Source organism: Ursus arctos, unplaced genomic scaffold (genome assembly GCF_023065955.2).
Source record: "Ursus arctos isolate Adak ecotype North America unplaced genomic scaffold, UrsArc2.0 scaffold_27, whole genome shotgun sequence".
In the NCBI taxonomy this organism is placed as follows: Eukaryota; Metazoa; Chordata; class Mammalia; order Carnivora; family Ursidae; genus Ursus; species Ursus arctos.
This window is the reverse complement of record NW_026622952.1, coordinates 6,227,752-6,255,679: the sequence shown is the minus strand read 5'-3', so window position 1 is coordinate 6,255,679 and position 27,928 is coordinate 6,227,752. Positions and strand designations below refer to the sequence as shown.

The following is a 27,928-nucleotide window of genomic DNA, read 5'->3' as shown; positions in this document are numbered from 1 at the left end:
AATAAACAGAAAAATAACAAAAAATGAGCAAAAAGAGATGCTGATTCTTGAAAAGATTAATGCATACAATTAACTAAACCTTCTTTCAAGTAGCTTTTTTCATTAAGTTGTAAGTGTATGTAAACTTAGGTTTAAAAAGATATGAGAATAGCTCTATGCTTAACTAATTGGAATGTGTATAATGTATCCTTCCCTAACATTTTTCATTGACAAGCCTTTGTAAACATTATCTGTTGATGATCTGGGGAACAGAAAAAAAAATTAAGCAGTAGTTCAAAATATTTAAAAGAGTAAGTTTATAAAATACCAATATCACGTAATAGAATGATATTTTTTTAAATCTTTTGGATATTAGAAGAGAAGAGAATACAGGTAATAACTTAGAAATCAATAAATTTATATTATGTTAGTCACCATACAGTACATCCCTAGTTTTTGATGTAAAGTTCCATGATTCATTACTTGTGTATAACACCCAGTGCACCATGCAATACATGCCCTCCTTACTACCCATCACCAGCTTATCCCATTTCCCCACCACCTTCCCCTGTGAAGCCCTCAGTTTGTTTCCCAGAGTCCATAGTCTCTCATGGTTCATTCCCCCTTCTGTTTACCCCCCCTTTCTTCTTCCCTTTCTTCTCCTACCGATCTTCCTTCTTCTATGTTCCATAAATGAGTGAAACCATATGATAATTGTCTTTCTCTGCTTGACTTATTTCAATTAGCGTTATCTCCTCCAGTCCCGTCCATGTTGCAGCAAATGTTGAGAAATTGTTCTTTTTGATGGCTGAGTAATATTCCATTGTATATATGGACCACATCTTCTTAATCCAGTCATCTGTTGAAGGGCATCTTGGCTCTTTTCACGATTTAGCTATTGTGGACAGTGCTGCTATGAACATTGGTATAATAAAAAACATATTAATTAAAGAAAAAGAATCTCAACAATTATAGATTGGCTTATTATGTTGAGGGAATCATGTTTTTCAACATCTTCCTTGGTAGATATTCACCAATTTTTTGTATTCCAATTCTATAAAATATAATTTTTAATTCAAGTATCTATAATATTGCTGAGTCTTTTCAGTATATTATTTCTAATCTTACAACAGGTCATTTGGAGTTAGGAGTTAAAAATATTGTGTAGCTGATTTTCTTATAATTCTCTAGTGAAAACCTGTGTGACAAGGGATTTGTGTGGTATGTTAAGAATGTTTAAATGTTTCTGAAATTACTGAGTTGGAAGATGCTTGGGTAAGAAAGATGCATTGGGAAGGCTTTTGTATTCTTATATTTATATGACAAGAGAAAACTTTTAGGTTTTGGGGAACTTTACTAGGTTTCTGTGTTAACTGCTTGCATTAAAATTTTTCTCCCATGTGAAAGAATATAAATAAATTTTGGTTCCTAGGTTTAAAAAAAATCAATAAATTTAAATTTTTAGGTAGAACATATGCATTCTTCCAAAAACACATCTTTCCATCTTTCCCAAAATAGAATAGAGAGAAATTGAAAATATGAATAAGTCTTCCATTAAAGATCTGGACACAGTCATTTAAAACTTTCTCACAATGTTAATACTTGGACATACTGTTTTCATGGCATGCATCAGGAACAAAAGAGCAAAGACCAATTAAGCCAGCACTTGCTCAATCACATCATCTTATATTGCATTGAACAAACAAGTCACAGTACCAAACTCAACATCAGTGAGTGGATGTGTGTGATGTACTCCACCCACTCTAATAGGAGATACTAAAAAGTCACATGGCAAAAAATATGAATGAATAATCATATACCAGGAAAAGAGTCAAGATTTGGGAAAGTAATTCAAACCATTACATCTTCCAAATATTTAAAAAAAGAAGTAATACTTATCTTACACATACTCATCTGGAAAATAAAAAGAAGAAGCATTTCCTAAGTTTTCCTATGTGGCTAAGTCTAACTCTATTTTTTTTTAAATTTAAATTCAATGAGCCAAGGAATAGTATATCACTAATTTTTGATAATGTTCAATGACTCATTATTGATATGCAAGATATCAACTCAGTTGAGTATATCAAGTCTAACTTAACACCAAAACTTGGCAAAGGCAATATTAGAAAGGAAAATTACAGATCAATTTCTGATTAAAGATGCAACAGTTTTAAACAAAACATTTCTAACCAAATCTAGTTAGCATTGTAAAAGATAAATAAATACCCACGGAGGGGAAGGGTGATCTAGGAATGAAAGGTCTGTTTAAAATTAGAAAGCCAATATAATGTAATTCACCATATTAAGAGAAAATGAGAGAAATTATGTGATAATGGCTATAGATGAAGGAAAAAATGTCCTTTCACTATAAAAATTCCCACTTAACTAATGGTAAAAGAAAGTTACCGTAATGTGATAAAGGAAATTTGAAACAAGAAAATATATAGCAAATATTCCAGTTAATGATGAAATCGTGACTGTTTCTTCCTGAGATCAGGAACATATTCATTTCACAATTGTAAAATAATCCTTTTTAACATTGTATGGATGATCTGAGCCAGGAAAATAAGATAAGAAAAAAAAAGTAGAAAGATTGGAAATGAAGAATGAATGATGTCATTGTCTGTAGATGATATGGCTCTGTACATAGAAAATTCTAAGAAATTACAAACCAATCAGAATTAATAAATGAATGTAAGGTGCCTGGATACAAGGCCAATATATAATCTATTTTAACTTCATACATATATAAGCAAAAAACAATTAGGGATAGGCCGGTGATGGGTATTAAGGAGGGCACATATTGCATGGTGCACTGGGTGTTATAGGCAAATAATGAATCATGGAACATTACATCAAAAACTAAGGATATACTGTATGGTGACTAACATAACAAAATAAAAATTATTATAAGAAAAAAGAAAGAAAATGACAATTGAAAAATATCACTCTGTGTGTGTGTGTGTGTGTGTGTGTGTGTGTGTGTGTGTGTGTGAAAGAGAGAGAAAGAGGGACAGACAGACAGAAACATAATGGTTTTGGGAGTAGAATTAGGTGATTCATCACTTGCATATAACACCCGCTGCTCATCATAACAAGTCCTCTCCGTAATATCCATCACCCATTTAAGCCCATTCCCCATCCACCTGCCTCCATCAACCCTCAGTTTGTTCTCTATCTTTTAGAGTCTCTTATGGGGGTGTCTGGGTCTCAGTTGGTTAAGTGCCTGCCTTCATCTGGGATCATGACCTCAGGTTCCTGGACCAAGTCCCGCATCAGGCTCCCTGCGCAGTGGGGAGTCTGCTTCTCCCTCTCCTTCTGCCCCTCCTCCCACTCATGCTTTCTCTCTCTCTCTCTCTCAAATAAATAAATGAAATATTTAAAACAAAAAAAGAACCTCTTATGTTTTGTTTCCCTCTTTCCTTTCCCCCCCTTCCCAAATATTCATCTGTTTTGCTTCTTAAATTCCACATGTGAGTAAAATCATATGGTATTAGGCTTTTTCTGACTGACTTATTTTGCTTAGCATAATACACTCCAGCTCCATCAACCTCATTGCCAATGACAAGATTTCATTCCTTTTTTTATGGCTGAGTAATATTCCATTGAATATATATACTACATCTTTATCCATTCATCAGTTGATGGACACGGGCTCTTTCCGTAGTTTGGCTATTGTTGATAATGCTGCTATGAACATCAAGATGCATGTACCCCTTCAAATCTGTATTTTTGTATCCTTTGGGAAAATACCAAGTAGTACAAAAGCTGGGTCATAGGGTAGTTCTATTTTTACTTTTTGAGGAACCTCTATACTGTTTTCCAGAGTGGCTGCACCAGTACATTACTTTTAACCCATGTCTTCATTTCAAGGAAAGGACAGTTCTTTACATTGAATACTTTTACCTTTATTTTTTAAAAGATTTTATTTATTTGAGAGAGAGAGACAGAAAGACAGGGAGAGAGAGAGAGAGAGAGAGAATGAGCCAGGGGGAGGGGCAAAGGGGGAGGGAGAAGAAGACTCCCCACTGAGCAGGGAGCCCAATGTGGGGCTCAATCCCAGGACTCCAAAATCATGACCTGAGCTAAAGGCAGACACTTAACCAACTGAGCCACCCAGGAACCCCTCTTTTGTGTTTTCTAAATAGAGTATCATGTCATCAGCAAATAATGAACATTTGACTTCTTCCTTGCCAATTTGGATACCTTTTATTTCGTTTCTCTTGTCTGATTGCTGAGGCTAAGACTTCCAGTACTATGTTAAATAGTAATGATGAGAGTGGACATCCCTGTCTTGTTCCTGATGGTAGAGGAAAAGCTGTCAGTTTTTCCTCATTGAGGATGATATTAGCTGCGGGTCTTTCATATATGGCCTTTATGATGTTGAGGTATGTTCCCTCCATACTTACTTTGTTGAAGGTTTTTATCAAGAATGGATGTTGGATTTTGTTAAATGCTTTTTTTGCATCTATTGAGAGGATCATATTGTTCTTACCCTTTCTTTTATTCATGCGGTGTGGTATATCATGTTGATTGATTTACAAATATTGAACCAGCCCTGCAGCCCAAGAGTAAGTGCCACTTGATCGTGATGATTAATTCTTTTAATGTACTGTTGGAGTTGATTTGCTAGTATCTTGTTGAGAATTTTTGCATCCTTGTTCATCAGGGATATTGGCCAGGGATAGTCTCCTTTTTTGGCGGGGGGGGGGGGGGTCTTTGTCTGGTTTTGGAAGCAAGGTAATGCTGACCTTGTAGAATAAGTTTGGAAGTTTTCCTTCCATTTCTATTTTTTGGAACATTTTGAGAAGTATATGTATTAACTCTGGTAGAATTCCCCCATGAAGCCTGTGGCCCTGGACTTCTATTTGCTGGGAGATTTTTGAATACTGATTCAATTTCTTAAGCCAAGGTTTTTCAGAGTCAATGCACACATACAAATTAACCATATCAGAAAAGACTGATACCTTGTCTTCACTAAAATTAAGAAGTTTTAGAGTGAGGTCAGTCAGCAGAAGAGGAAGCCCTGGGCCCTCTTTACTCCACAGGGACACCAATTCAACAATTCATGTACAAATTCCCTCTATAAGAAATCCAGAAACTAGGTAAGGAGTTCTTGAATCCCAATGATTGCAAATGTACTGATATCAGAGGCAGTATGGGAATTAAGACACCTTTCCATAATCCCAGCCCCTCACATAATGACATATGACCAGGAGGCAACCTCCCAGCTCCTAGCTTTCTGGGGAGGGAAAGAGGTAGATCAGTATATCCAATGCCCAAACTTGTCCAGGGGCTACCCACAGGACTGGCTTCCATCTAGCCTGTCTTGGAGTTCTGTTGGGACCTGGCATAATATAGCTGACTTATGCCAGTGAGAGAGAGATGGTGGTTTGGGCTGGCAGTTGTCATAGCCCCATAGCTTCTCTTCCGGGCTCAGTACAGAATGAGTGGATTAAAAAATCCCAGCTTTTCCCTGGATAGGGTAAGCGATCTACCATTCCTCTAACGCCCAAATTTTTCTGAAGGCTGCACAAAGGACTGACTTCAGTCTAACTTGTCTTGGAATGCTGGTAGGACCTGGCACAAATTGGCCATCGGAAGGTCAGTGAGAATAGAGATGTCAGTTTGATCTAGCATGCAACTAGTCACTATAGTTGGGTAGAGGTACACTGGAAAAATAGACATTAAGTCAAAACCCGTCATAAGAAACAAAATCATATACATTATTTACATTATATGATGACAAAAAGGATTAATTCACCAAAAATATTAATAATTATAAGCATATATACACCCAACATCAGAGCACCTAAATATATAAAGCAAATATTGACAGAACTGAGTGGAGAAAGCAATAGACAGGAATACAATAAAAGTAGGAGACTGCAGTACCTCACTTTTTTTTAAAATTAAGACAATATATTATTTGTTGCAGGGGTAGATGTCTGTGATTCATAAGTACACAATTCACAGTGCTCACCATAGCACATACCCTCCCCAGTGTCCATCACCCAGCCACCCCATCCCACCCACCCCCTCCATTCCAGCAACCCTCAGTTTGTTTCCTGATATTAAGTTTCTCTTATGGTTTGTCTCCCTCTCTGGTTTCATCTTGTTTCATTTTTTCCTCTCTTTCCCTATGATCCTCTGCCTTGTTTCTCAAATTCCACATATCAGTGAGATCATGTGATAAGTGTCTTTCTCTGATTGACTTACTTCGTTTAGAATAATAGCCTCTAGTTCCACCCATGTCATTGCAAATGGCAAGATTTCATTTTCTGATGGCTGCATAATATTCCATTGTACATATATACACCACATCTTCTTTACCCATTCATCTGTCAATGGACATCTAGGCTCCTTCCATAGTTTGGCTATTGTGGACATTGCTGCTATAAACATTGGGGTGCAGGTGCCCCTTCGGATGACTACATTTGTATCTTTGGGGTAAATACCCAGTAGCGCAATTGCTGAGTCTTAGGGTAGCTCTATTTTCAACTTTTTGAGGAACCTCTATACTGTTTTCCAGAGTGGCTGCACCAGCTTGCATTCCCACCAGCAGTGTAAGAGGGTTCCCCTTTCTCTGCATCCTCGCCAACATCTGTCATTTCTTGACTTGTTAATTTTAGCTATTGTGACTGGTGTGAGGTGGTATCTCTTTGTGGTTTGGATTTGTATTTCCCTGATGCCAAGTGATGTTGAGCACTTTTTCATGTGTCTGTTGGCCATTTGGATGTCTTCTTTGCAGAAATGTCTGTTCATGTCTTCTGCCCATTTTTTGTTTGAATTATTTGTTCCTTGGGTGTTGAGTTTGATAAGTTCTTTATAGATTTTGGATACTAGCCCTTTATCTGATATGTCATTTGCAAATACCTTCGCCCATTCTGTCAGTTGTCTTTTGGTTTTGATGACTGTTTCCTTTGCTGTGCAAAAGCTTTTTATCTTAATGAAGTCCCAAGAGTTCATTTTTGCCCTTGCTTCCCTTGCCTTTGGTGATGTGTCTAGGAAGAAGTTGCTACAGCTGGGGTCAAAGAGGTTGCTAACTGTGTTCTCCTCAAGGATTTTGATGGATTCGTGTCTCACATGTAGGTCTTTCATCCATTTTGAGTCTATTTTTGTGTATAAGAAAATGGTCCGGTTTCATTCTTCTGCATGTGGTTGTCTAATTTTCCCAACACCATTTGTTGAAGAGACTGTCTTTTTTCCCTTGGACATTCTTTTCTGCTTTGTCAAAGATTAGTTGACCATAGAGTTGAGGGTCCATTTCTGGGCTCTCTATTGTGTTCCATTGATCTATGTGTCTGTTTTTGTGCCAGTACCATACTGTCTTGATGATTACAGCTTTGTAATAGAGATTGAAGCCCAGAAATGTGATGCCATTCTTTTTCTTGCTTTTCTTTTTCGACATTCCTCTGGCTATTCGGGGTCACTTCTAGTTCCATACAAATTTTAGGATTATTTGTTCCATTTCTGTAAAAAAGTTGATGGTATTTTGATAGGGAACATATTCAATGTATAGATTGCTCTAGGTAACAGACATTTTCATAATATTTGTTCTTCCAATCCATGAGCATGGAATGTTTTTCCATTTCCTTGTGTCTTCCTCAATTTCTTTCATGAGTATTCTATAGTTTTCTGTGTACATATCCTTTGCCTCTTTGGTTAGATTTATTCCTAGGTATCTTATGATTTTGGGTGCAGTTGTAAATGGGATCGACTCTTTAATTTCCCTTTCTTCTGTCTTGTTGTTGGTTATAGAAATGCAACTGATTTTTGTGCATTAATTTTATATCCTGCCACTTTACTGAATTCCTGTATGAGTTCTAGCAGTTTTGGGGTGGAGTCTTTTGGGTTTTCCACATCAAATTTCATATCATCTGCAAAAAGTGAGAGATTGACTTCTCCTTTGCTGATTAGATGCCTTTTATTTCTTTTTGTTGTTTGATTGCTGAGGCTAGGACTTCTAGTACTATGTTGAATAGCAGTGGTGATAGTGGACATCCCTGCTGTGTTCCTGACCTTAGGGGAAAAGTTCTTAGTTTTTCCCCATTGAGACTGATATTCTCTGTGGGTTTTTCATAGATGGATTTTATGATATTGAGGTATGTACTTTCTATCCCTCCACTGAAGGGTTTTAATCAAGAAAGAGTGCCATGCTTTGTCAAATGCTTTTTCTGCATCTATTGAGAGTATCATATGGTTCCTCTTCTTTCTTTCATTAATGTAATGTATCGCATAGATTAATTTGTGGATGTTGAACAAGCCTTGCAGCAGGAATAAATCCCACTTGGTCATGGTGACTCATCCTTTTAATGTACTGTTGGATCCTATTGGCTAGTATTTTGTTGAGAAATTTTTTTAAAGATTTTATTTATTTATTTGACAGAGATAGAGACAGCTTGTGAGAGAGGGAACACAGGCAGGGGGAGTGCGAGAGGAAGAAGCAGGCTCATAGCAGGGGAGCCTGATGTGGGGCTCGATCCTATAACGCTGGGATCACGCCCAGAGCTGAAGGCAGACGGTTAACGACTGTGCCACCCAGGCGCCCCTGTTGAGAATTTTGCATTCATGTTCATCAGGGATATTGGTCTGCAATTCTCTTTTTTGATGGGGTCTTTGCCTGGTTTTGGAATCAAGGTAATGCTGGCCTCATAGAATGAGTTTGGAAGTTTTCCTTCCATTTCTATATTTTGGAACAGTTTCAGAAGAATAGTTATTAATTCTTTAGATGGGAAGCCATCTGGCCCTAGGCTCATGTTTCTTGTGAGATTTTTGATCACTCCTTCAAATTCCTTGATGGTTATGGGTCTGTTCAGGTTTTCCATTTCTTCCTGGTTCAGTTTTGGTAGTTTATACATCTCTAGGGATGCATCCATTTCTTCCAGATTGCCTAATTTGTTGGCATATAGTTGCTCATAATATGTTCTTATAATTGTTTGTATTTCTTTGTTGTTGGTTATGATCTCTCCCCTTTTACTTATGATTTTACTTATTTGGGTCCTTTCTCTTTTCTTTTTGATAAGTCTGGCCAGGGGCTTATCAATTTTATTAATTCTTTAAAAGAACCAACTCCTAGCTTCTTTGATCTGTTCTGCTGATCTTTTGGTTTCTATTTCATTGATTTCTGCTCTGATCTTTATTATTTCTCTTCTCGTGCTGGGTTTAGGCTTTATTTGCTGTTCTTTCTCCAGCTCCTTTAGGTGTAGGGTTAGGTTGTGTATTTGAGACCTTTCTTGTTTCTTGAGAAAGGCTTGTATTGCTATAGACTTTCCTCTAAGGATCGCCTTTTCTGCATCCCAAAGATTGTGAATGGTTGTGTTTTCAGTTTCTTTTGTTTTCATGAATTTTTAAAATTCTTCTTTAGCTTCCTGGTTGACCCATTCATTCTTTAGTAGGATGCTCTTTAGCCTCCATGTATTGGAGTTCTTTCCAACTTTCCTCTTGTGATTGAGTTTGAACTTCAAGGCATTGTGGTCTGAAAATATGCAGGGAATGATCCCAATCTTTTGGTACTGGTTGAGACCTGATTTGTGACCCAGGATGTGATCTATTCTGGGGAATATTCCATGTACACTGGAAAAGAATGTATATTCTGTTCCTCTGGGATGGAATGTTCTGAATATATCTGTGAAGTTCATCTGGTCCAGTGCATCATTTAAAGCCTTTATTTCCTTTTTGATCTTTTGCTTAGATGATCTGTCCACTTCAGTGAGGGGGGTATTTAAGTCCCCTACTATTATTGTATCATTGTTGATTTTTTTATTTTGTTATTAATTGGCTTATATAATTGGCTGCTCCATGTTAGGGGCATAAATATTTACAATTGTTAGATCTTCTTGTTGTTAGACCCTTTAAGCATGATATAGTATCCTTCCTCATCTCTTATTATAGTCTTTGGTTTAAAATCTAATTTGTCTGATATAAGGATTGCCACTCAGCTTTCTTTTGATGTCCATTAGCATGGTAAATGGTTTTCCACCCCCTCACTTTTAATCTGGAGGTGTCTTTGGATCTAAAATGAGTCTCTTGCAGATAGCATATCGATGGGTCTTTTTTTTTTTTTTTTTTTACCCAATCTGATAGCCTGTGTCTTTCAATTGGGGCATTTAGCCCATTTACATTCAGGATAACTATTGAAAGATATGAATTTAGTGCCGTTGTATTGCCTGTAAGGTGACTGTTACTGTATATTGTCTCTGTTCCTTTCTGGTCTATGTTAGTTTTAGGCTCTCTCTTTGCTTAGAGGACCCCTTTCAATAATTTTTGTAGGGCTGGTTTGGTGATCGCAAATTCTTTTAGTTTCTGTTTGTCCTGGAAACTTTTTATCTCTCCTTCTATTTTCAATGACAGCCTAATTGCATATTTTTCTCATTTAGTGCCCTGAATATATCATGCCAGTCCTTTCTGTCCTGCCAGGTCTCTGTGGATAGGTCTGCTTCCAGTCTAATGTTTCTACGATTGTAGGTGACAGACCTCTTGTCCTGAGCAGCTTTCAGGATTTTCTCTTTGTCTCTGAGATTTGTAAGTTTTGCTATTAGATGTCAAGGTATTGACCTATTTTATTGATTTTGAGGAGGGCTCTCTGTGCCTCCTGCATTTTGTTGCCTGTTTCCTTCCTCAAATTAGGGAGTTCTCTGCTATAATTTACTCCAATATACCTTTGGTCCCTCTCTCTCTTTCTTCTTCTGTTGGGATCCCAATTAGTCTAATATTGTTTCACTTTATGGTATCATTTATCTCCCGAATTCTTCCTTCGTGACCCAGTAGTTGTTTATCTCTTTTTCTCAGCTTCTTTATTCTCCATCATTTGGTCTTCTATATCACTAATTGTCTCTTCTGCCTCATGTATCCTAGCAGTTAGAACCTCTATTTTTTATTACACCTCAATAAAAGCCTTTTTCATTTCGACTTGGTTAGATTTTAATTTTCCAGAAAGGGATTCTCTAGTATCTTCTATGCTATTTTCAAGCCCAGCTAGTATCTTTAAAATCATTATTTTGAACTCTAGTTCTGACATCTTACTAATGTCCATGTTGATTAGGTCTCTGGCAGTCAGTACTGCCTCTTGTTCTTTTTTTGGGGGAGGGATGACTTCTTCCATTTTGTCATTTTGTCCAGAGAATAGGTGAATGAGAGAACAAAATGCTAAAAGGGTAACAACAACCCCAGAAAAATGTACACTAAACAAATCAGAAGAGACCCGAAACTGGGGGGAAAAGAAAAAAAAAGAATATGATCAGGCTGGTGAATAGATCAGAGCCATACACTAGATTTTGGGTGTATTTTGGTCTGTTAGAAGAAACTGCATCTTACAATTTTGAAGAAAGAAAAACTTAAAAAAATACACACACACATACACATACATACACACACGAAATAAGGTTAAATACAATGAAGGGATAGAATATGACTGTAAAAATGAAAACTAAAAAAGATTTATGGAATATTAAAAGGAATTGATATTAAGTTGGTTGAAAAAGGAAAGAAGAAAAATTTTTAAAAAAGAAATAGAAAAAGAAAAAAATAAAGAGGATTTAAAAAATTAACTTTGGAAGACTAAAGAATCATGGGGAAAAAGCCCTGAATTCTATATGCTGTATTCCCCTAGCGGTGGAGTTTTGCAGTTCTCATTGATTGGTAAACTTGGTTTTGGCTGGATGTTCTCGCTGATCTCCTGGGGCAGGGGCCTGTTGCATGATTTGCAAATATTTTTGTCCCAGGTGGAATTGCACCGCCCTTGCCAAGGGCCAGGCTAAGTCATCTGCTCAGGTTTGCTCTCAGCTTTTGTTCCCTGAAGGCTTTCCTTACAGCTTCAGAGGATGAGAATGAAAATGGTGGCCTCCCAATCTCTGGCCCCAGAGGAGCCTAGAGCTCAGGCCCCCACTCTTTAGTGCACCCTCAGAGAAAAGCAGTCACTCCTGTCTCCTTGGTCTCTGGCCACACTCTGTGCTTACCTGGCCTATGACCGAGCATTTCTATCTCTGGTACATGACTCCATTTGGAGTCTCCAAACCCAGAAGATTCCTGTGGCATGCTCCCATGCCGCTCCTCCCAGGGGAAGAAGGGGAGTCTCCATGGATCTGCCATTTGTTGGGCCCCTGCTCGAGCAGTGGATCATGGTTTCTGAAGCTAGAGCCCAGTCCTGGGCTGACTCTTTGAAGCCAGCTTCCCCGTTCTGATACCTGGGAGCTTTGCTGCACTCAGGCACCCTGTCTTTCTGTGACCCCAAAAGTCCTGAGACCACACTGTCCCAGCAAGTGTCCCCCTCCCCCTTAGCCACGACAGCAATGTCCCTCACTGGAGCAGACTTCTAAAAGTTCTGATTTTGTGCTCTGCTGCTCTATCACTTGCCGGCAGCCAGCTGACAGAGACCCTCTCCCCCTGCGGCCTATCTTCCCATTTTTGCCCCAGATTCACTTCTCCACATGTCCTGCCTTCCAGAAAGTGGTCGCTTTTCTGTTCATAGAGTTGCTGCTATTCTTTCTTCAACTTCCTGTTGATTTCATAGGTGTTCAGGCTGGTTTGATAACTATCTAGCTGAATTCCTGGGACCAGATGAATTTTAGGTCTCTTACTTTTCCACCATCTTGCTTTAGTCAGTTCCTCACTTTCAATGATAGAACACCCACACAGAAAATCAATTAAAGAACAACAGACTTGAGCAACACTATAGACCAAAGGGATGTAGCAGACATATATGGAACAGTCTACTCAACAGCAACAGAATATACATTCTTAAGTTCACATGAAATATTCTTCAGGATATATGATGCATTAGTTCAGAAGTTCTAACAAATTTAAAGAAGATTTATATTATACCAGGTATCTTTTCTTAACACAGTGGAATGAAACTAGGAATCAGTAGCAGAAGGAAAACTGGGATATTTACAAAATGTAGAAATTAAAATCAGCAAAAGTAAGCACTGGTTTTTTTTTTTTTTCATGAAAATTAGTAAACCCTTAGCTAGACTAACACAAAGAGAAAAAAGACCGATATGAATAAAATCAGAAATGAGAGGGAAGACATTACAACTGATGCTACAAGATAAAAAGGATCATGAAATATTATTATGAACAATTTCATGCCAACAAACTGGAAACCGTAGAAGAAATGAATAGATTTCCAAAAGTATACAGCTTACCAAGGCTAAATTATGAAGAAATAGAAAGTGAACAGATTAAAAAGCAATAGGAAGTTTGAACCAGTAATCAAAAACCACCCAATAAAAAAAGCCCAGGACAGATCTGCTTTACTGGTGAATTCTACTGAACACTTAATGAAGAATTAATACCAATATTCCTCAAACTCTGTCAAGAAATTGAAGAAAAGGGAAAACATTGAATCTCATTTTATTAACCAGCATTACCCTGATATCAAAACTATAATGGACAGAAAGGAAAAATAAAACTACAGGCTAATATCTGTGACAGATATAGATGCAGAAGTCCTCAACAAAATACTGGGAAACAAAGTTCAACAGCACATTAAAAGGATCATCCTCATGACAAAGTGATGGTTCAACGTACAAAAAGTGATCAGCATGTTACACTACATTAACAGAATGAAAAATAAAAATGGCAAGATCATCTTAGTACGTACAGAAAAGGCATTTGACAAAATCGATATATGATATAAACTTTTGACAAATCAGGAGTGGAAGGAGACTACTTCTTCTTCTTCTTCTTCTTTTTAAAATAATATTTATTTTGTTATATTAGTCACCATACAGTACATCCCCAGTTCTTGATGCAATGTTCCGTGATTAATTACTTGCATATAACACCCAGTGCACATGCAGTATATGCCCTTGGAAGGAGACTACTTCAATATAATAAAGGCTATATATGAGGAGCTCAGAGCTAATATCATACTCAACAGTGAAAAGCTTAAAGTGAAACACTCTAACATCAGAAACAAGGTAAGTATGCTCATTATCACCACATCTTTTAATACTGGAAGTTCTAGGCAGGGCAATTAAGCAACAAAAAGAAATAAAAGCCATTTAAATCAGAAAGGAAGAAGTAAAATGGTTCCTGTTTGCAGATGACATGATCTTATGTATCGAAACCCTAAAAATTCAATAGGCTCCCCCCAAATAAAATATTTAGGAATAGATTTAAATAAGATAATGAAAGACTTGTGTACTGGTAACTACAAGACATTGATGAAAGACCTTAAACAACACAGAAACAAATGGGAAGACATTCTGCATTCTTGATTGAAAGAACTCACATTGTTAAAATGTCCATACTGCCCAAAGTTATCTACAAATTCAATGAAATTCCTATTAAAATTCCAATGGCGTTTTTCACAGAAATAGAAAAAAAATTCATGTGGAACCACAAAGGACCTCGAATAGCCAAAACACCTTGAGAAAGAAGAACAAAAGCTGGGGGCATCACACTTCCTGATCTCAAAAAACACAATTAACCATTGAACAACATGAGTTTGAACTGTGTGGGTTCCCTTTTACACAATTTTTTTTTTTATAAATATGGTATAGTGCTGTAAATATACTTTCTCTTCTTTATAGTTTTCTTAATAATAATCTTCTCTAGCTTTAGTGTAAGAATACAGTATATAATATATATACAAAATATTTTTAATTGACTGTTTATATTGTCAATAAGGCTTGCAGTCAACAGCATGCTATTAAGTTTTAGGGAAGTCAAAAGTTATACACAGATTTTCAACTGCTTGGGGGAGTTGGTACCCCTAACCCCTCTGTTGTTCAAGGGACAACTGTATTGCAAAGCTACTCTAACCAAGACAGTATGATGCAGTATGACGCTGGTAGAGAGGCAGATACAGACAGATCAATGGAACAGAATAGAGGGTTAAGAAATCAACTCCTATGTATATGGTCAACTCATCTTTGAAAAAAATTCCAAGAATACACAGTGGGGTAAACAATCTCTTTGAGAAATGGTGCTGGGAAAACTGGATATCCACATGCAAAAGAATGAAATTTGATCCTTACCTTACACCACACACAAAAACAATTCAAAATGGATTAAACTCACAAATGTAGGACACGGAACTATAAAACTCCTAGAGAAACCATAGGGGAAAAGCTTCATGACATTAGCCTTGGCAGTGATTGCTGGGATTAACATCGAAGTTACAGGGAACAAAACCAAAAAATAGACAAGTGGAATGACATAAAACTAAAAAGCTTCAACACAGCAAGCGAAACACTTAACAGAGTAAAAGGACAACCTACAGAATAGGAAAAAAATATTTGTGAACCATGTATTAGGTAGAGGGTTAATTGCTAGGAACTCCTACTATCAATACCAAAACCAAAACCAAAACCAAAATCAAAGCAAAACAAAACCCCCCCTAATAACCCGATTTAAAAGTGAGCTAAAAACTTCAATAGACTGTCCTCCTAAAATGCCATACTAATGGACCACATGTATATAAAAAGATGGTCAACATCACTCACCATGGGGTGCTTGGGTGACTTGGTTGGTTGGGTGTCTGCCTTTGGCTCAGGTCATGGTCCTGGGATCCTGGGATCCAGCCCCACATAGAGCTCCCTGCATAGTGGGGAGTCTGCTTCTCTCTCTCCCTCTTCCTCTGTCCCTCACCTCCAGCTCATGCTCTCTCATGCGTGCTCTCTCTCTCTCAAATAAATAAAATCTTTAAAAAAAATCACTAATCATCAGGAAAATGCAAATCAAAACCACAATGGGGTGTCACCTGTTAGAATGGCTAGTATAAAGAAAAATAAGTCAACAAGTGTTGGTAAGGTTGTAGAGAAATCGTACACTTGGTGAGAATGCAAAATACTGCACCCGCTGTACAAAACTGTTGACAATTGCCCCCAAAAATTAAAATAGAACTGCAATATGATCCAGTTATCCTACTTCTGGGTATTTTCCCCCAAAGAATTGAGATCAGGATCTCAAAGTGATGTTAGCATTCTCATGTTCATTGCAATATTATTTACAATAGTCAAGATGTGGATACAAACCAAATGTCCATAAATGGATGAATGGATACAGAAAATGTGGTATAGACACAAAATAGAATGTTGTTAAGTCATAAAAACGAAGGAAATCCTGCATACGTGACAACATAGGTGAACCTTGAGCACATTATACTAAGTGAAATAAGCTAGTCACAGAAGCACAAATAATTTCATGATTCCACTTATATGAAGTATCTAAAATAGTGAAACTCATAGGAACAGAGAGTAGAAGGGTGGTTGCCTCAGTCTGGGAGGAGGGCAAATTGGATGTGGCTAATTGGGAAGAATAAAGTCACAGTCATGCATGATGAATAAGTTCTAGAGATCTGCTGTATAACATTGTCCCTATTGTTAAGAGTACTTAAACGTTTGTTAAGAGATCTTCTTTAAGCGTTTTTACCACAATACAATAAAATTTTTATAAATTCAAGATGTTCTGCTACCAAAAAGACTTATGAAAGGGAAAAGGGAAGCTACAATGTAGGAGAAGATTTTTGTGACACATATTTCCAATGAAGGACTTATATTCAGATATATGCAAATTCCTTACAGATCAATAACAGAATGTGGAAGAGCCTAACAGGCAAATAATTTCTTGCCTAATAGGTAAGAGTCTTCACAAAAGAGGATAATGAAGTGGCCCCAAACATGAAAAATTCTCATCATTACCAGAAAAAGACAAATTAAAAGAAATGAGAGCCTCCTAAACCCCTAAAGAAGGGCTAAAATTAAAAGAACTGACAACATCAAGGGCTGTTGAAATTATCAAGCAATTAGGACTCTGACACATTGCACATAGGACTATATATTGGTACAGCACAATTTTTTATCACTGTTGAGCCATCTAGCATCTATGAGATTTCAATTAAAAATTTTTTGTTGAAATGTGTTTTTAAAGATTAATTTATTATTTGGGGGGGAGGGGTAGAGAGAAAGGAGAGAATCCCAAGCAGACTCCCCACTGAGCATGGAGCTGACTCAGGGCTCAATCTCACCACCCTGAGATCATGACCTGAGCCAAAACCAAGAATCAGCCATTCAACTGACTGAGCCACCCAGGAACCCCAGTTTCAATTAAATTTATTAATCTTATTTTCTTTAAACTGTGTTTATCATACTTAAGTTTTATATTTACTTTATATTATAATTAACTTGATATTTATTTCCAGAATTTTGACAAAGATAATTCTGCATGAATTTTCAGTCTAATTAGCAAAAATATTTTTCTTTCCTTTTCCAATTAACTTGAAGCTGATTGTCTTTACTTCTCCCTTTGCTACACTTTTAACTTTAAATCTTACCTTCTCTTCCAATTCAGTAATCTATGTGTATGTAGGTTTCTGTATATTTAACATAAACTGAATCAAAATATTTTTTGGGTACATGGACAGAATTGAGAAAAAGATTCTGAAATTCATATGAAAAGTAAATAACAGTATCCAGGTAAATTTTAGTACTAACGAACGATAAATGAAATATAGAGCTTTTTATTTTAAAAACATCTTTCTGATTTTTAATGTAGTACCAAATATTAATTAGAATATCTCAGATACTTTGGTAGATATACATATTTAGAAGTTTCTTGTAATCACAATACCCCAAAAAATTTCCATTAACAATATAGATGCATATCTTCTTAAGTGTTTTTCTAAGTGAAACATAAAAATATTTATACTTTTTTTTTTTTTACTAAGAGAGTATTAGCCACAACTTTGCGTATCTTAAAATATAGGCCTATGTCATCACTTTGTGGCATATCAGATTCAATTTATTTATTTATTTATTTTTAGTATTCGATTTAAAAATGAAAAATAATTCATTTTAAAAATCCATAATGAATATTTAGACTACTTCCAGTTTTTCATTGTTGCAAACAACCAGTAATAGACATTATTATATAAATACCCATTTTAGAGCAATTGTTCAACTATAGTCTCAGGTTAAATCCGAGAAGAGAAGTTGCCCAAATCTAGCCTTGATGTCCATTCTTAATTCATTCAATAGATTGTATGTGCATGTGAGTGTGTGAATCATTATGCATCTTATTACAATTATAACAAGAAATAAACATTCATTTTAAAAATATACGTATGCAAAAGAATGAAATAATCATTAATCTTAGCACGGAGAATTCATTGTTAAAAATATGTTAAAATATAGATGTACACACATGAGTGTGTGCATGTATATTGGTGTTTTTATATTTTACTTAGAATTATCACATTTTTGAAAATTCTAAATTAAAATTAGTTCATATACTTAGAATGGAAATTGCAGGCACTTTTTTTTACTTAACCTAAATAGTTTCCAAATACAGACAAATGAACAGGCTAGGGAATTTTAGGAAGCCACTTCTATTATAAAACTAAGAGTATTTGCAGTTGAGGTAACAGATAATTGTTTTTTCTGGAATTCGAATTCATTTTTGTTTTCCTGATCCTTTCCCTCCAGTTAACCATGCCCTTTAAATCACTTATATTAGTGCTCAAAACAAAACAAAACCAAAAACAAAACAACACTGGCACTTTGTGTTGTGTTTTATTTTGTTTTCTCTTACAGCAACAGTTTCTAACAACCTTGGCCTGGAAGAAGGACAATACCAAATAAATCATCAGAAACGGACCTAAACCAAGAAGGGAAAAATAATTTCACCCTCATCTCTGTTGTCACTGCTGAGGGTTTAAAATATGAAATAATAAATCATCTGTACTTGAATCACCTAAATTATGTCTGATGTTTTCTCTGTATTTTCAGTCTCAACTTCTACCCTTTCTACTGAAACTTGAATCCAGAAGAGGCTTTGAATCAGGCAGGTGAAAGCAGCTTATCTCATGATGCCAAGAGGGGCTGCTAGTTCAGTCTCATGACCCAAGGATAGCGTGTCCCATTTTCCCTTATGCTCCTTAAGCTGACCTGAATCTTCTTCCCTCAGTCCAACCTCCCTCCTTCTCTTCAGAGCTCCTAGCTTTCAGCTAGTCTGTGATTTGCCCCAGTGGTACTTACTCAATCTCCTCTTGTTACTGTTTCTCCTCTTTGAAAGCTGTATATCCACTGTAGCCTGTTGAGACACCTGTTTACCAAGAGTAGATTTATCATGGAGCTAAGGAAGCCAAAGCATCAGGGCCACTTACTTGACTAGTGCTCTTATTTCCAAGTCAGGACCTTACATTTTGTATTCTTTTACTCAGAGTTCATCAAATTTTATATAGTTTGGAACCTACAGAACCTGGATCTTCCTCTTCATCAGCAAACTTGGCAGTGGTGTGCTGGAGCCAGTTCATACCAGCTGGCAAGAAATTTTGCTCTCATAAAAAAAATAGACAAGTTTTGTGATGGTGTGGAGAAATTAGAACTGTTGCACACTGTTGATGGGAATGTAAAATGGTGAAGCTGTTACAGAAAAAAATTATGATAGTTCCTCAAAAAATTAGAACTTGAACTACAATATGATCCAGCAAAGATAGAGTAGAAATGTCTTAGAGAAAATTATTTTGCTTTTGGATTTGGAAAGGAGATGGATGCTGCAGCTAGGAGGATGCTGCTGAAATAAAATGTTTTGTCTCCTGGAGAAAACCTCTCTATTACTCATAATTCCATACAAATTGTGTGAAAGGCCAGTGAAAATTTGGAAATCATGCAATCATGTAATACTTTGAGGATATTTATTCCTATTTAGGAAACACAGGGCTTAGTAATTCTCTCTCAGTCAAAATATGTGCTGTTATGCTGATATACTGTTGTGTGAACTCTTCACTTAGTAATAAATTCTCAGAAAGCAAAATGTAACACCATTTCCTCATTGCTTGAAGTCTACTGCATTTTTCTTTTGATACCCGACATTTTTCTGGAATTACTCTGGAACAATGATCAGTTACCTCTACAGTGTTAAATTCAAGAATTCATTTCGGTCCTCTTTTTTTGTTTGTTTGTTTGTTTGTTAGTTTGTCTATATTTGATATTTAAACTTTGGACCTTCTTCCATTTCTGAAACATTTCCTTCTCTTCTAATACCTAGTTGTGTATCCATCTCTGACCACTTTTTCTCAATGTACATTGTTACCATCCATTTATTTGTCCTTAAATATTGGTGTTATTTACACTTGACTTCCATTTCTTTCTGTTGTATACCAGTAGTTCATAACTAACTGTGTGCAGCATTTTACTTGGGGAGATTTTGCAAAATACTTATTCTGAAGCATCCACCCTTGAAAAATCTATTCAGTAGGATATTTCTCTGATAATGCTGGTTATTCTTCTGATATAAAATACTCTTCTTTGTTGCTAACACACACACACACACACACACACACACACAGATCAGTATTTTATCTGAGTTCATATGTTTACCTAAATTCCTACTAGGCTCATGATGAACTAGACACAGATTACCAAAATAATTCTTGGTGGTGGTTGTACCTCTCCCTAAGTGTGTTATGCAAGGTCATTTTTTGAATTCCTGGGTAAAAGAAGAGCCCAGCTTAAACAGGTAGAGTTCAGGACACGCAGAGTACTCACATGTGGATCATTAAAGGAAAATATACAGAGCTTGGCTGCCTCTCCAAAATTACAGTTAGAGACCAGGACACAATCCCAAGGAGAATGATCTCATCTATGAAACCTGAGATGACATCAGAAACTAATGATGTACTGAACATAGTAAAAAAATTAAGAAACCTGAGATGTCCCTTACTAACAGTTTCCTCTTTGACTCATAGCTTTAGCTGAACACAACTTAGATGGATTCTAGTGGATGGTTTATGTCATCTTGTGCAGCTACAGTACTTTTTCTGGGCAGCAGAGTCTGTCCTCTATTTGATGACTAGCCCTCCAGGCTTCTTCGGTCTTGCAGCTCTGTAGTCTCAACACATGACTCCATAATTTCCAACAAAACTGAAGAAAGTGTGGAAAACACGATCCCTGTCCACTAACCATTTCTAACTGGCAGTGACACAATTTATTCTCATGGTGCCTTGGCTCAATCAAGCTGCATAACCTTAGCTTCAAAGGAGGCTGGAAAACATCAGGAGAACTTATGAATATTTGGTGAGCTTTACTGTCCCTACCACGTGTGAAATGGAAAAAAACTAAGGTTGTGACGTCCGTGACTCGATACAAGCCCGCCACAGTTCCCATGACGGAAGACCTGCTAAAGCACCCAATGACAAGGCCATGGTCATTGATTTGGCTAAGGCTTCCCTCTGCTCCCTTCACTCTCAAGTCCCTAGAGAATCAGTTTGCTAGTTTCTGAGTTGGATGCTAAACAAATTTCTGAGGTACAGGGACACTGGAAAAGTGCCATTGCTGCATTGACAAGGCCTATAGCCATTTTTAAAAGTTGGACATCCTGGGTGCACATAAGTATGTGCATAAACGGAGTGTCAGGAGTGATAGCCACAAGAATCTTCCTTGCAGTCCTCTTACTACAAGGAGCATGAGTGGTAAAGGGTCTGAGCTGCTGCACATTGTTGGCGAGGCCACCCTGCCCATGATTCCAACCAATGGTAGAATCTTGATAGAGATACGAAGACAGGCAGTCCTGGATGACTCAGGACTCCTCTGACAGCTGCCTCTGGCTTGAGAACTCCCCAACAGTCCCGCTGACACTTCCCTACATTGAACAGACCCTCCATAGGTGGTGTGAATCCTAGGCTGCTATTCAATTTTCTCTCCCTCTCTCCTTCCCTTGGGGTTGGACTTCACTGTCTGCCGGTTTTCTCAGGCTTTTCATCTTTCTCCCCATTTTTCACAGTGGTTTTCCTCCTATTAAAATCAGTGCGCATTCAGTCTGTCCTGGCATCTGCTTCTCAGAAGATCCAGATTAGAACAAGTAATACTGAAGGTGTTATCAGTAAATTGGTAGTAAGATGCGGATTTGGTTTGGAAGCAAGGACAGGTTCCTCTTGGGGAAAAAAGGACGCAGATAGTTCCGACCACAAGGTGGCAGTACAACTCGAAAATTTTCATGGGGAGGAGGGAAAATAGCCCACTAGAGGAGACTGGTGGTAGAGATGCAATAAAGCAGGCATTTCAAGTCAGTGGAGTTAGCTGATTACTGCTGTAGAAGGATGATAAGAGATCCAAGGCTGTTGCCAAGCAGTTACTGCCTGTGCCTGGGAGCCACAGAGTCTCAGCAGTACTTACAAAGAGGCCTTTATCAGCCATTGTTGCGTGTCAGATACAGGTGAAAGGCAGGCAGAAAATCTGTTTGTCACCCTTGCAAGTTCCAGAGACATCTGACTACTCAGCCAAAGGAGCTCTGTTAGGCTAAGGTCAGGGTGCTGTGGGAAAAACCTGAGATCCCAAAAACAGGAAGGAGGACTTCTAAATGTATGCCACTGAAGATGTTGATTCTCTTAAGCCCACCTCCTCTGCCCAGTGATTGGAAGCCACTGTGCTTGAAGATGCTGCAGGAATTTCTTCCCTGCAAGGGAATGGGTGCCTCCACCCCTATCCCGCAGGAGTTTCCCATCTCTTCTTCTGACTCCTAGGCCACTAATTAGGATTAAATCCTATTGTAACAGAGGTGGTGATGTGCTGGCCAGGGGGTAATGCTTAGCTGGCAGAATCCAAGAGGCCATAATTACCACTGTGATCAGTATGGGTGGAGGAGCAGCCAAGGGAACGTGACTCACAGGTAGTTGTGCAGATAGTAAATAGAGGATTGAGGCTTTTTAGATGCAAAATAGACTGGCAGCCAACTAGGGAGTCCCTTACATCAATAATGAAGAGAAAGCAAGAATAGCAGGAGACCAAGGGTTGTCTCTCCAGGAAAAATCAGAATCCCCGAGTTTCAGTTCCCTGACCTCAACCAATTTTTAGATCTGAAACCCATCGACTGAGAATGTGGCTTGATTTCTTGTTGGAAAGACCCTCTAACTCCATGGAAAGTATAAACTATCATGATTCTCCCGTCTTTCCCTAAAGGAAGCTATAGCCAGTTCACTCAAGTGTCTGTACACTGGCAGAAGGGAACTGACAATATATTTTGAGGACAATTGACACAAATTCTGGGTTGATTTTGATACTCATCAGCACTCTTGTTGGATTTGAGCCTAGGAGAACCAGGTAATAAATTGGTTCTTGGCTAAAGTTTGGCTCACAGTTGCCTACTGAGTCTATAGATACCTCCAGTGATCATTTCCCCAGTTCTCTACTGAATACCTGGAATTGATACACAGTTGGAGTAATCCCACATTGAGTCCTGACCTGTGGAGTAAAAGCTATCCTAGTAGAAAAAAACAAAAGTAAACCCCTGCCTGACACCATTTCACCCACTGGCCAAGACAGTAAATCAAAACCACCATGTACAGTGACAGATGGTAGCCACACTTGTGTGAGCATAGCACGACACATAGGGTTGTTGAATCACGATGTTGTACACCTGTAACTAATATAATATTCTCTTGTCAAGTATACTCAAAAACAAAAAACAAACATAGCTTGGGGAAAGGAGGTAGTGGAAATTATTACCACTGTTAAAATGCAGGGGTGGTGGTCTCCATCATATTTTTGTTTAATTTGTCAGTCTGGTCCCTGCAGAAACCAGATGGAACCTGATAAATGATCAGACTAATGCTGCCTTATCTAACAATACAGTTCACCCTTGAAGAGCATGGGGGTGAGGGATGCTGAACCCCCCTTCATGGTTAAAAATCCACGTATTTTGTATGTTATATGTGTTAATACTGTATTCTTCCAATAAAGTAAGCTAGAGAAAAAAAAATTAAGAAAAATCACAAGAAAGAGAAGATACATTTACACTACTGTACATATATTGATTGAAAAAATCTGCATTATCGGTGGTCCTGAGAAGTTCAAACTTATGTTGTTCAAGGGTCAACTCTATACCTAATTCAAATCAATGTGTCAGATGTAGTATCATTGATGGAAGTGATTACTAAAATCTCAAGCACATGGTATGTGACCACTGATTTGAGGAATATAATATTTTCCATCACATCAGTAATAGTTTTTGTCCATGTTCACATTCCCTGACACTGCTAATTCCCTGTGCAGTAGGAATAGGCAAAAGTAAAACACAATACACTCCAGAGGAATCTCTTCTTTCCTCAAAGTGCCTCTTGCTGTCTTCTAATGGCAAAGTTTAGCATCACTCTCACTTGTAATAGATAAAATATTTAGAATTCAATCCATTATTGCAGAACAGGTATTGAATAGTGAATTCAAATCTGAGAGGCAATAAATAACCTGGCCTTCTGGCCTTCTGGTTATGGGCCTGAAAAGTACTGAAGCATTGGAGAAAAGGAGGTCTGGGGTAGAGGCATGTGGGTACTCCCACATATGGGAGTAGGTACGAATTGTTAATATTTTTGTATCACATATTCATACCACTAGAAAACATTCATTACAAGAAAGGCACTAAAAACCAAGTTGTCCCAGGAGTGTCGTGATGGGCATATAAATGACATGGCCATGGTAGCTATGTATAGGCCTAATATGTACATTTCCACTTACTGAAGCAAATACAGTTACTGCTGCCTCTAAATGTCAAACTTGTCAGAGGCAGAGACCAGTATTAAGCTCCAATTTAGCACTTTTTTTTTTTTTTTTAGGAAATCAACTTGGTCACAAGTTGATCGTGTCAGAACTTCTTCCATCCTGGAAAGACCAGAGGTTTGTTCTGTTAATTTTGTTCAATTATTTGTTCACCTTTCCTACCAGCAGAGCCTTAGCTGGCATGACTGTATATGGGATTACTGATATAACCAGTAATATAATGGAATCCATAGGCACAGACTCCCACATTCATAGCATCTGACCAAGGCAACCACTTCATAGTGAAAAAGGTGTGCTTGATTTCCAATGATTGTTTCTCATAACGTGTCACTTAGCCTCATAGAACTCTTTAACAGCTTTCTAAACGTGCAACTGAATCACCAGATTGAAGGAGGTATTCTAAAGTAATGCGATAATTCCTGTGATGATTAATTTATGTCTCAACTGACTGAGCTATAAGATACCCATAGGTTGTAAAACATTATTCCTAGGTATCTGAATAGAACAAAAATGCTGAGGAATGGTGAATTTGCTCTCTGCCTGAGCTGAACACACCCATCTTCTCCTGCCTTTGAACATCAGTAATCCTTGTTCTTAAGGACTCAGATAAAGGGCTTACAAAATCAGCACCTGATTCTCAGGTCTTTAGACTCATCAGACACTGATTGTACCACCAGCTTTCCTGGTTCTCCAGCTTGCAGGTGGCTGACCATGGGACTTCTTGGCCCCCATAACCACATGGGGCAATTCTAAAATAGAGCTCATATGTATCTCAGGGCGCCTGGGTGGCTTAGTCGCGTAACCGTCTGCGTTCGGCTTAGGTCATGATCCCAGAGTCCTGGGTTTGAGCCCCATTTGGGCTCCCGGCTCAGCAGGAAGCCTCTTCTCCCTCTCTGCTGTTTCCCCTGCTTGTGCTCTCTGTCAAATAAATAAATAAAATCTTTTAAAAATTTCATATGTATATATATATATATATATATCTTCTTGGTTTGGTTTCTGTGGAGAACCTTGACAAATACAACATCGTTAGGATGAAATATGCTTTTTAATCCAGAATTCCTAATGTGTCACTAATAGTAAGGACAATAGAATGGGAATATAGGGGTGGAAGTAGGAGTGGTCACGCCTACCTTTTCTCCCAATGCCCAACTGAGGGACTTCTTGGCTTCCGACCCACATTCTGGGATCTTTGGATAGGAGGTCATGCATGGTTCCCAAAGGAGGCAGCTCTTCTCAGAAGAAACAGCGAATTTCTAACTTTCTAACTAAAATACAAGGACAGCTGCTACCAGGACACTTTTAACTTTCTGTATCCGGTGACAAATCAACAACAACAACAACAACAACAACAAAAGGGTCACTATGTACTCTGATTAGCAGGAAGAATTGGGAGTGTTTTTACCCAAGGGAGGCAGGGGGGAATATGGTTGGAACACACGTCATATACACTTGAGTGTGTCCCATTGTAACTGTGAATGGACATGCCCAACAATGCTGGAATAAGAAAAGTTTGATTATTAAGGGTTCTGGCACTTCAGGATAAAGTTTTGGTCACACCATCAGGAAGCCATGGAGACCGTCCAGGTAATAGCTGAATAGGAGGGGGATTTAGAATAAACAATAGGTATCAAGGGTTAGGACTTCAACATATTTTCTTCTTATTGTGGTAAAAACCACAAAAGCTAAAATCTGGCCTCTCAACAAATTCTTAGTAGACAGTATTGTTAACCAGAAGCACCATGTTATATATAGATCTCCAGAGCATTTTTATTTTGCATGACTGAAATTCTATATCCACTGAGCAGCCACTCAATTAACCCTGCCCCCAGCCCCTGGCAACCACCACCATTCTACTTTATGCTTCCGAGTTTGACTATTGTTGAAACCTGATATATAACTGGAGTCATGTAGTATACGTCCTCTGTGACTTGCTCATTTCAGTCAGCATAATGTGCTCAAGGTTGATCCATGTTTAGCATGAGACAGGATTTCTTCCTATTTTATGGCTGAATAATACTCCATTATATTTATATACCACATTTTTTAATCCATTAATCTGTTGACAGACATGACGGTTGTATCATTACTTTTCTCTTACAAATGTTGCTGCAATGAAAATGAAATGCAAATATCTATTTGAGATCCTGATTTCAATTATTTTGAATAAATACTTGGAAAGGGGATGGCTGGGCCATACAGTTGTTCAGTTTTTAATCTGAGGAAATCCCACAGTTTTCCACAGCAGCTGCACCACTTTACATTCCTACCAACAGTGTAATGGGGTTCAAATTTCTCCACATCCTCATCACCACTAGCTATTTTCCAGGTTTTGTTTTGTTTTGTTTTGTTTTGTTTTTGTTTTTGTTTTTTTTGCCATCCAAACACATGTAAAGTAATGTGGTTTTGATTTACGTTTCTCTGATGATTACTGATGTTGAACATCACCATTTTGCTACTGAGTTACAGGAGATTCTTATCAATTTTAGATATCAATCCTTTATCCGAATCATAGTTGACAAATATTTTCTCTCACTTTGTAGGTCACTTTTTCTCTCTTTCTCTTTCTTTCTTCTTTCTTTCTTCTTTCTTTCTTTCTCTCTCTCTCTCTCTCTTTCTTTCTTTCTTTCTTCTCTTTCTTTCTCTTTTCTTATTTCTTTCTTTCTGTTTTTTTTTTTCTGTGCAGAAACTTGTGAGTTTAATATAGTCTCACTTGTTTCTTTTTGCTTTGGTTGACTGGGCTTTTGGTGTCATAGCCATGACTGCTATTATGAAGTTTTTCCTTATGTTAGGAGGCTGCAATTTCAAGTCTTGCAATTATTTGTGGATATCCAGTTTTCCAAACACTATTTGTTGATGACACTACCTTTACAACAATGGGTGTTCTTGGCTCCTTTTCCAAAGATTAGTTGACCGTATAAATGTGAGATGACTTCTGGGCTTTCTCTTCTGTATTGTTGGTTTATGTGTCTGTCTTTATGCCAGTACCATGCCGTTCAAATACTGGAGCTTTTTAGTGTTTTCAAATCAGGAAGCATGAGGCCTCCTGCTTTGTTCCTATTTCTCAAGATTGTTTTGGCTCCTAAAGGTCATTTTTGGTTCCATATGAATTTTAGGATTGTTTTTTCTATTGTTGTAAAAAAAATAGCATTAGCATTTTGATAGGAATTGTGTTGACTCTAGATCACTTTGGGTAGTATGGATATTTTAACAATATTAAAATTTCAAAACCATGAGCATGAAATGTCTTTCCATTTATTTTTGCCTTAACTTCTTTCAGCAATGTTTTCTAGTTTAAGTGTGCAAGTCTGTCACCTTATTGCTTAAGCTTATTCCTAAGTATTTCATTCTTTTTGATGCCATTGTAAATGAGATTTTTTTCTTATTTTCCTTTTTTGATTGTTGATTGTATGTAAAAACACAGCTGGTTTTTGTATGTTGATTTTGTATCCTAC

General features: G+C 37.5%; 1 protein-coding gene across 1 annotated transcript in view; it reads left to right on the top strand.

Moving 5' to 3' along the window:
• The window catches only part of LOC113261995 (disintegrin and metalloproteinase domain-containing protein 5-like), a 118,257-nt gene that overhangs the window by 80,035 nt on the left and 10,294 nt on the right, over window positions 1-27,928 (top strand). The window contains exons 11-12 of the mRNA XM_048220722.1: window positions 24,533-24,593; window positions 26,015-26,060. Coding sequence (XP_048076679.1) covers window positions 24,533-24,593; window positions 26,015-26,060 — 107 coding nt within the window. The remainder of the gene's footprint in view (window positions 1-24,532; window positions 24,594-26,014; window positions 26,061-27,928) is intronic.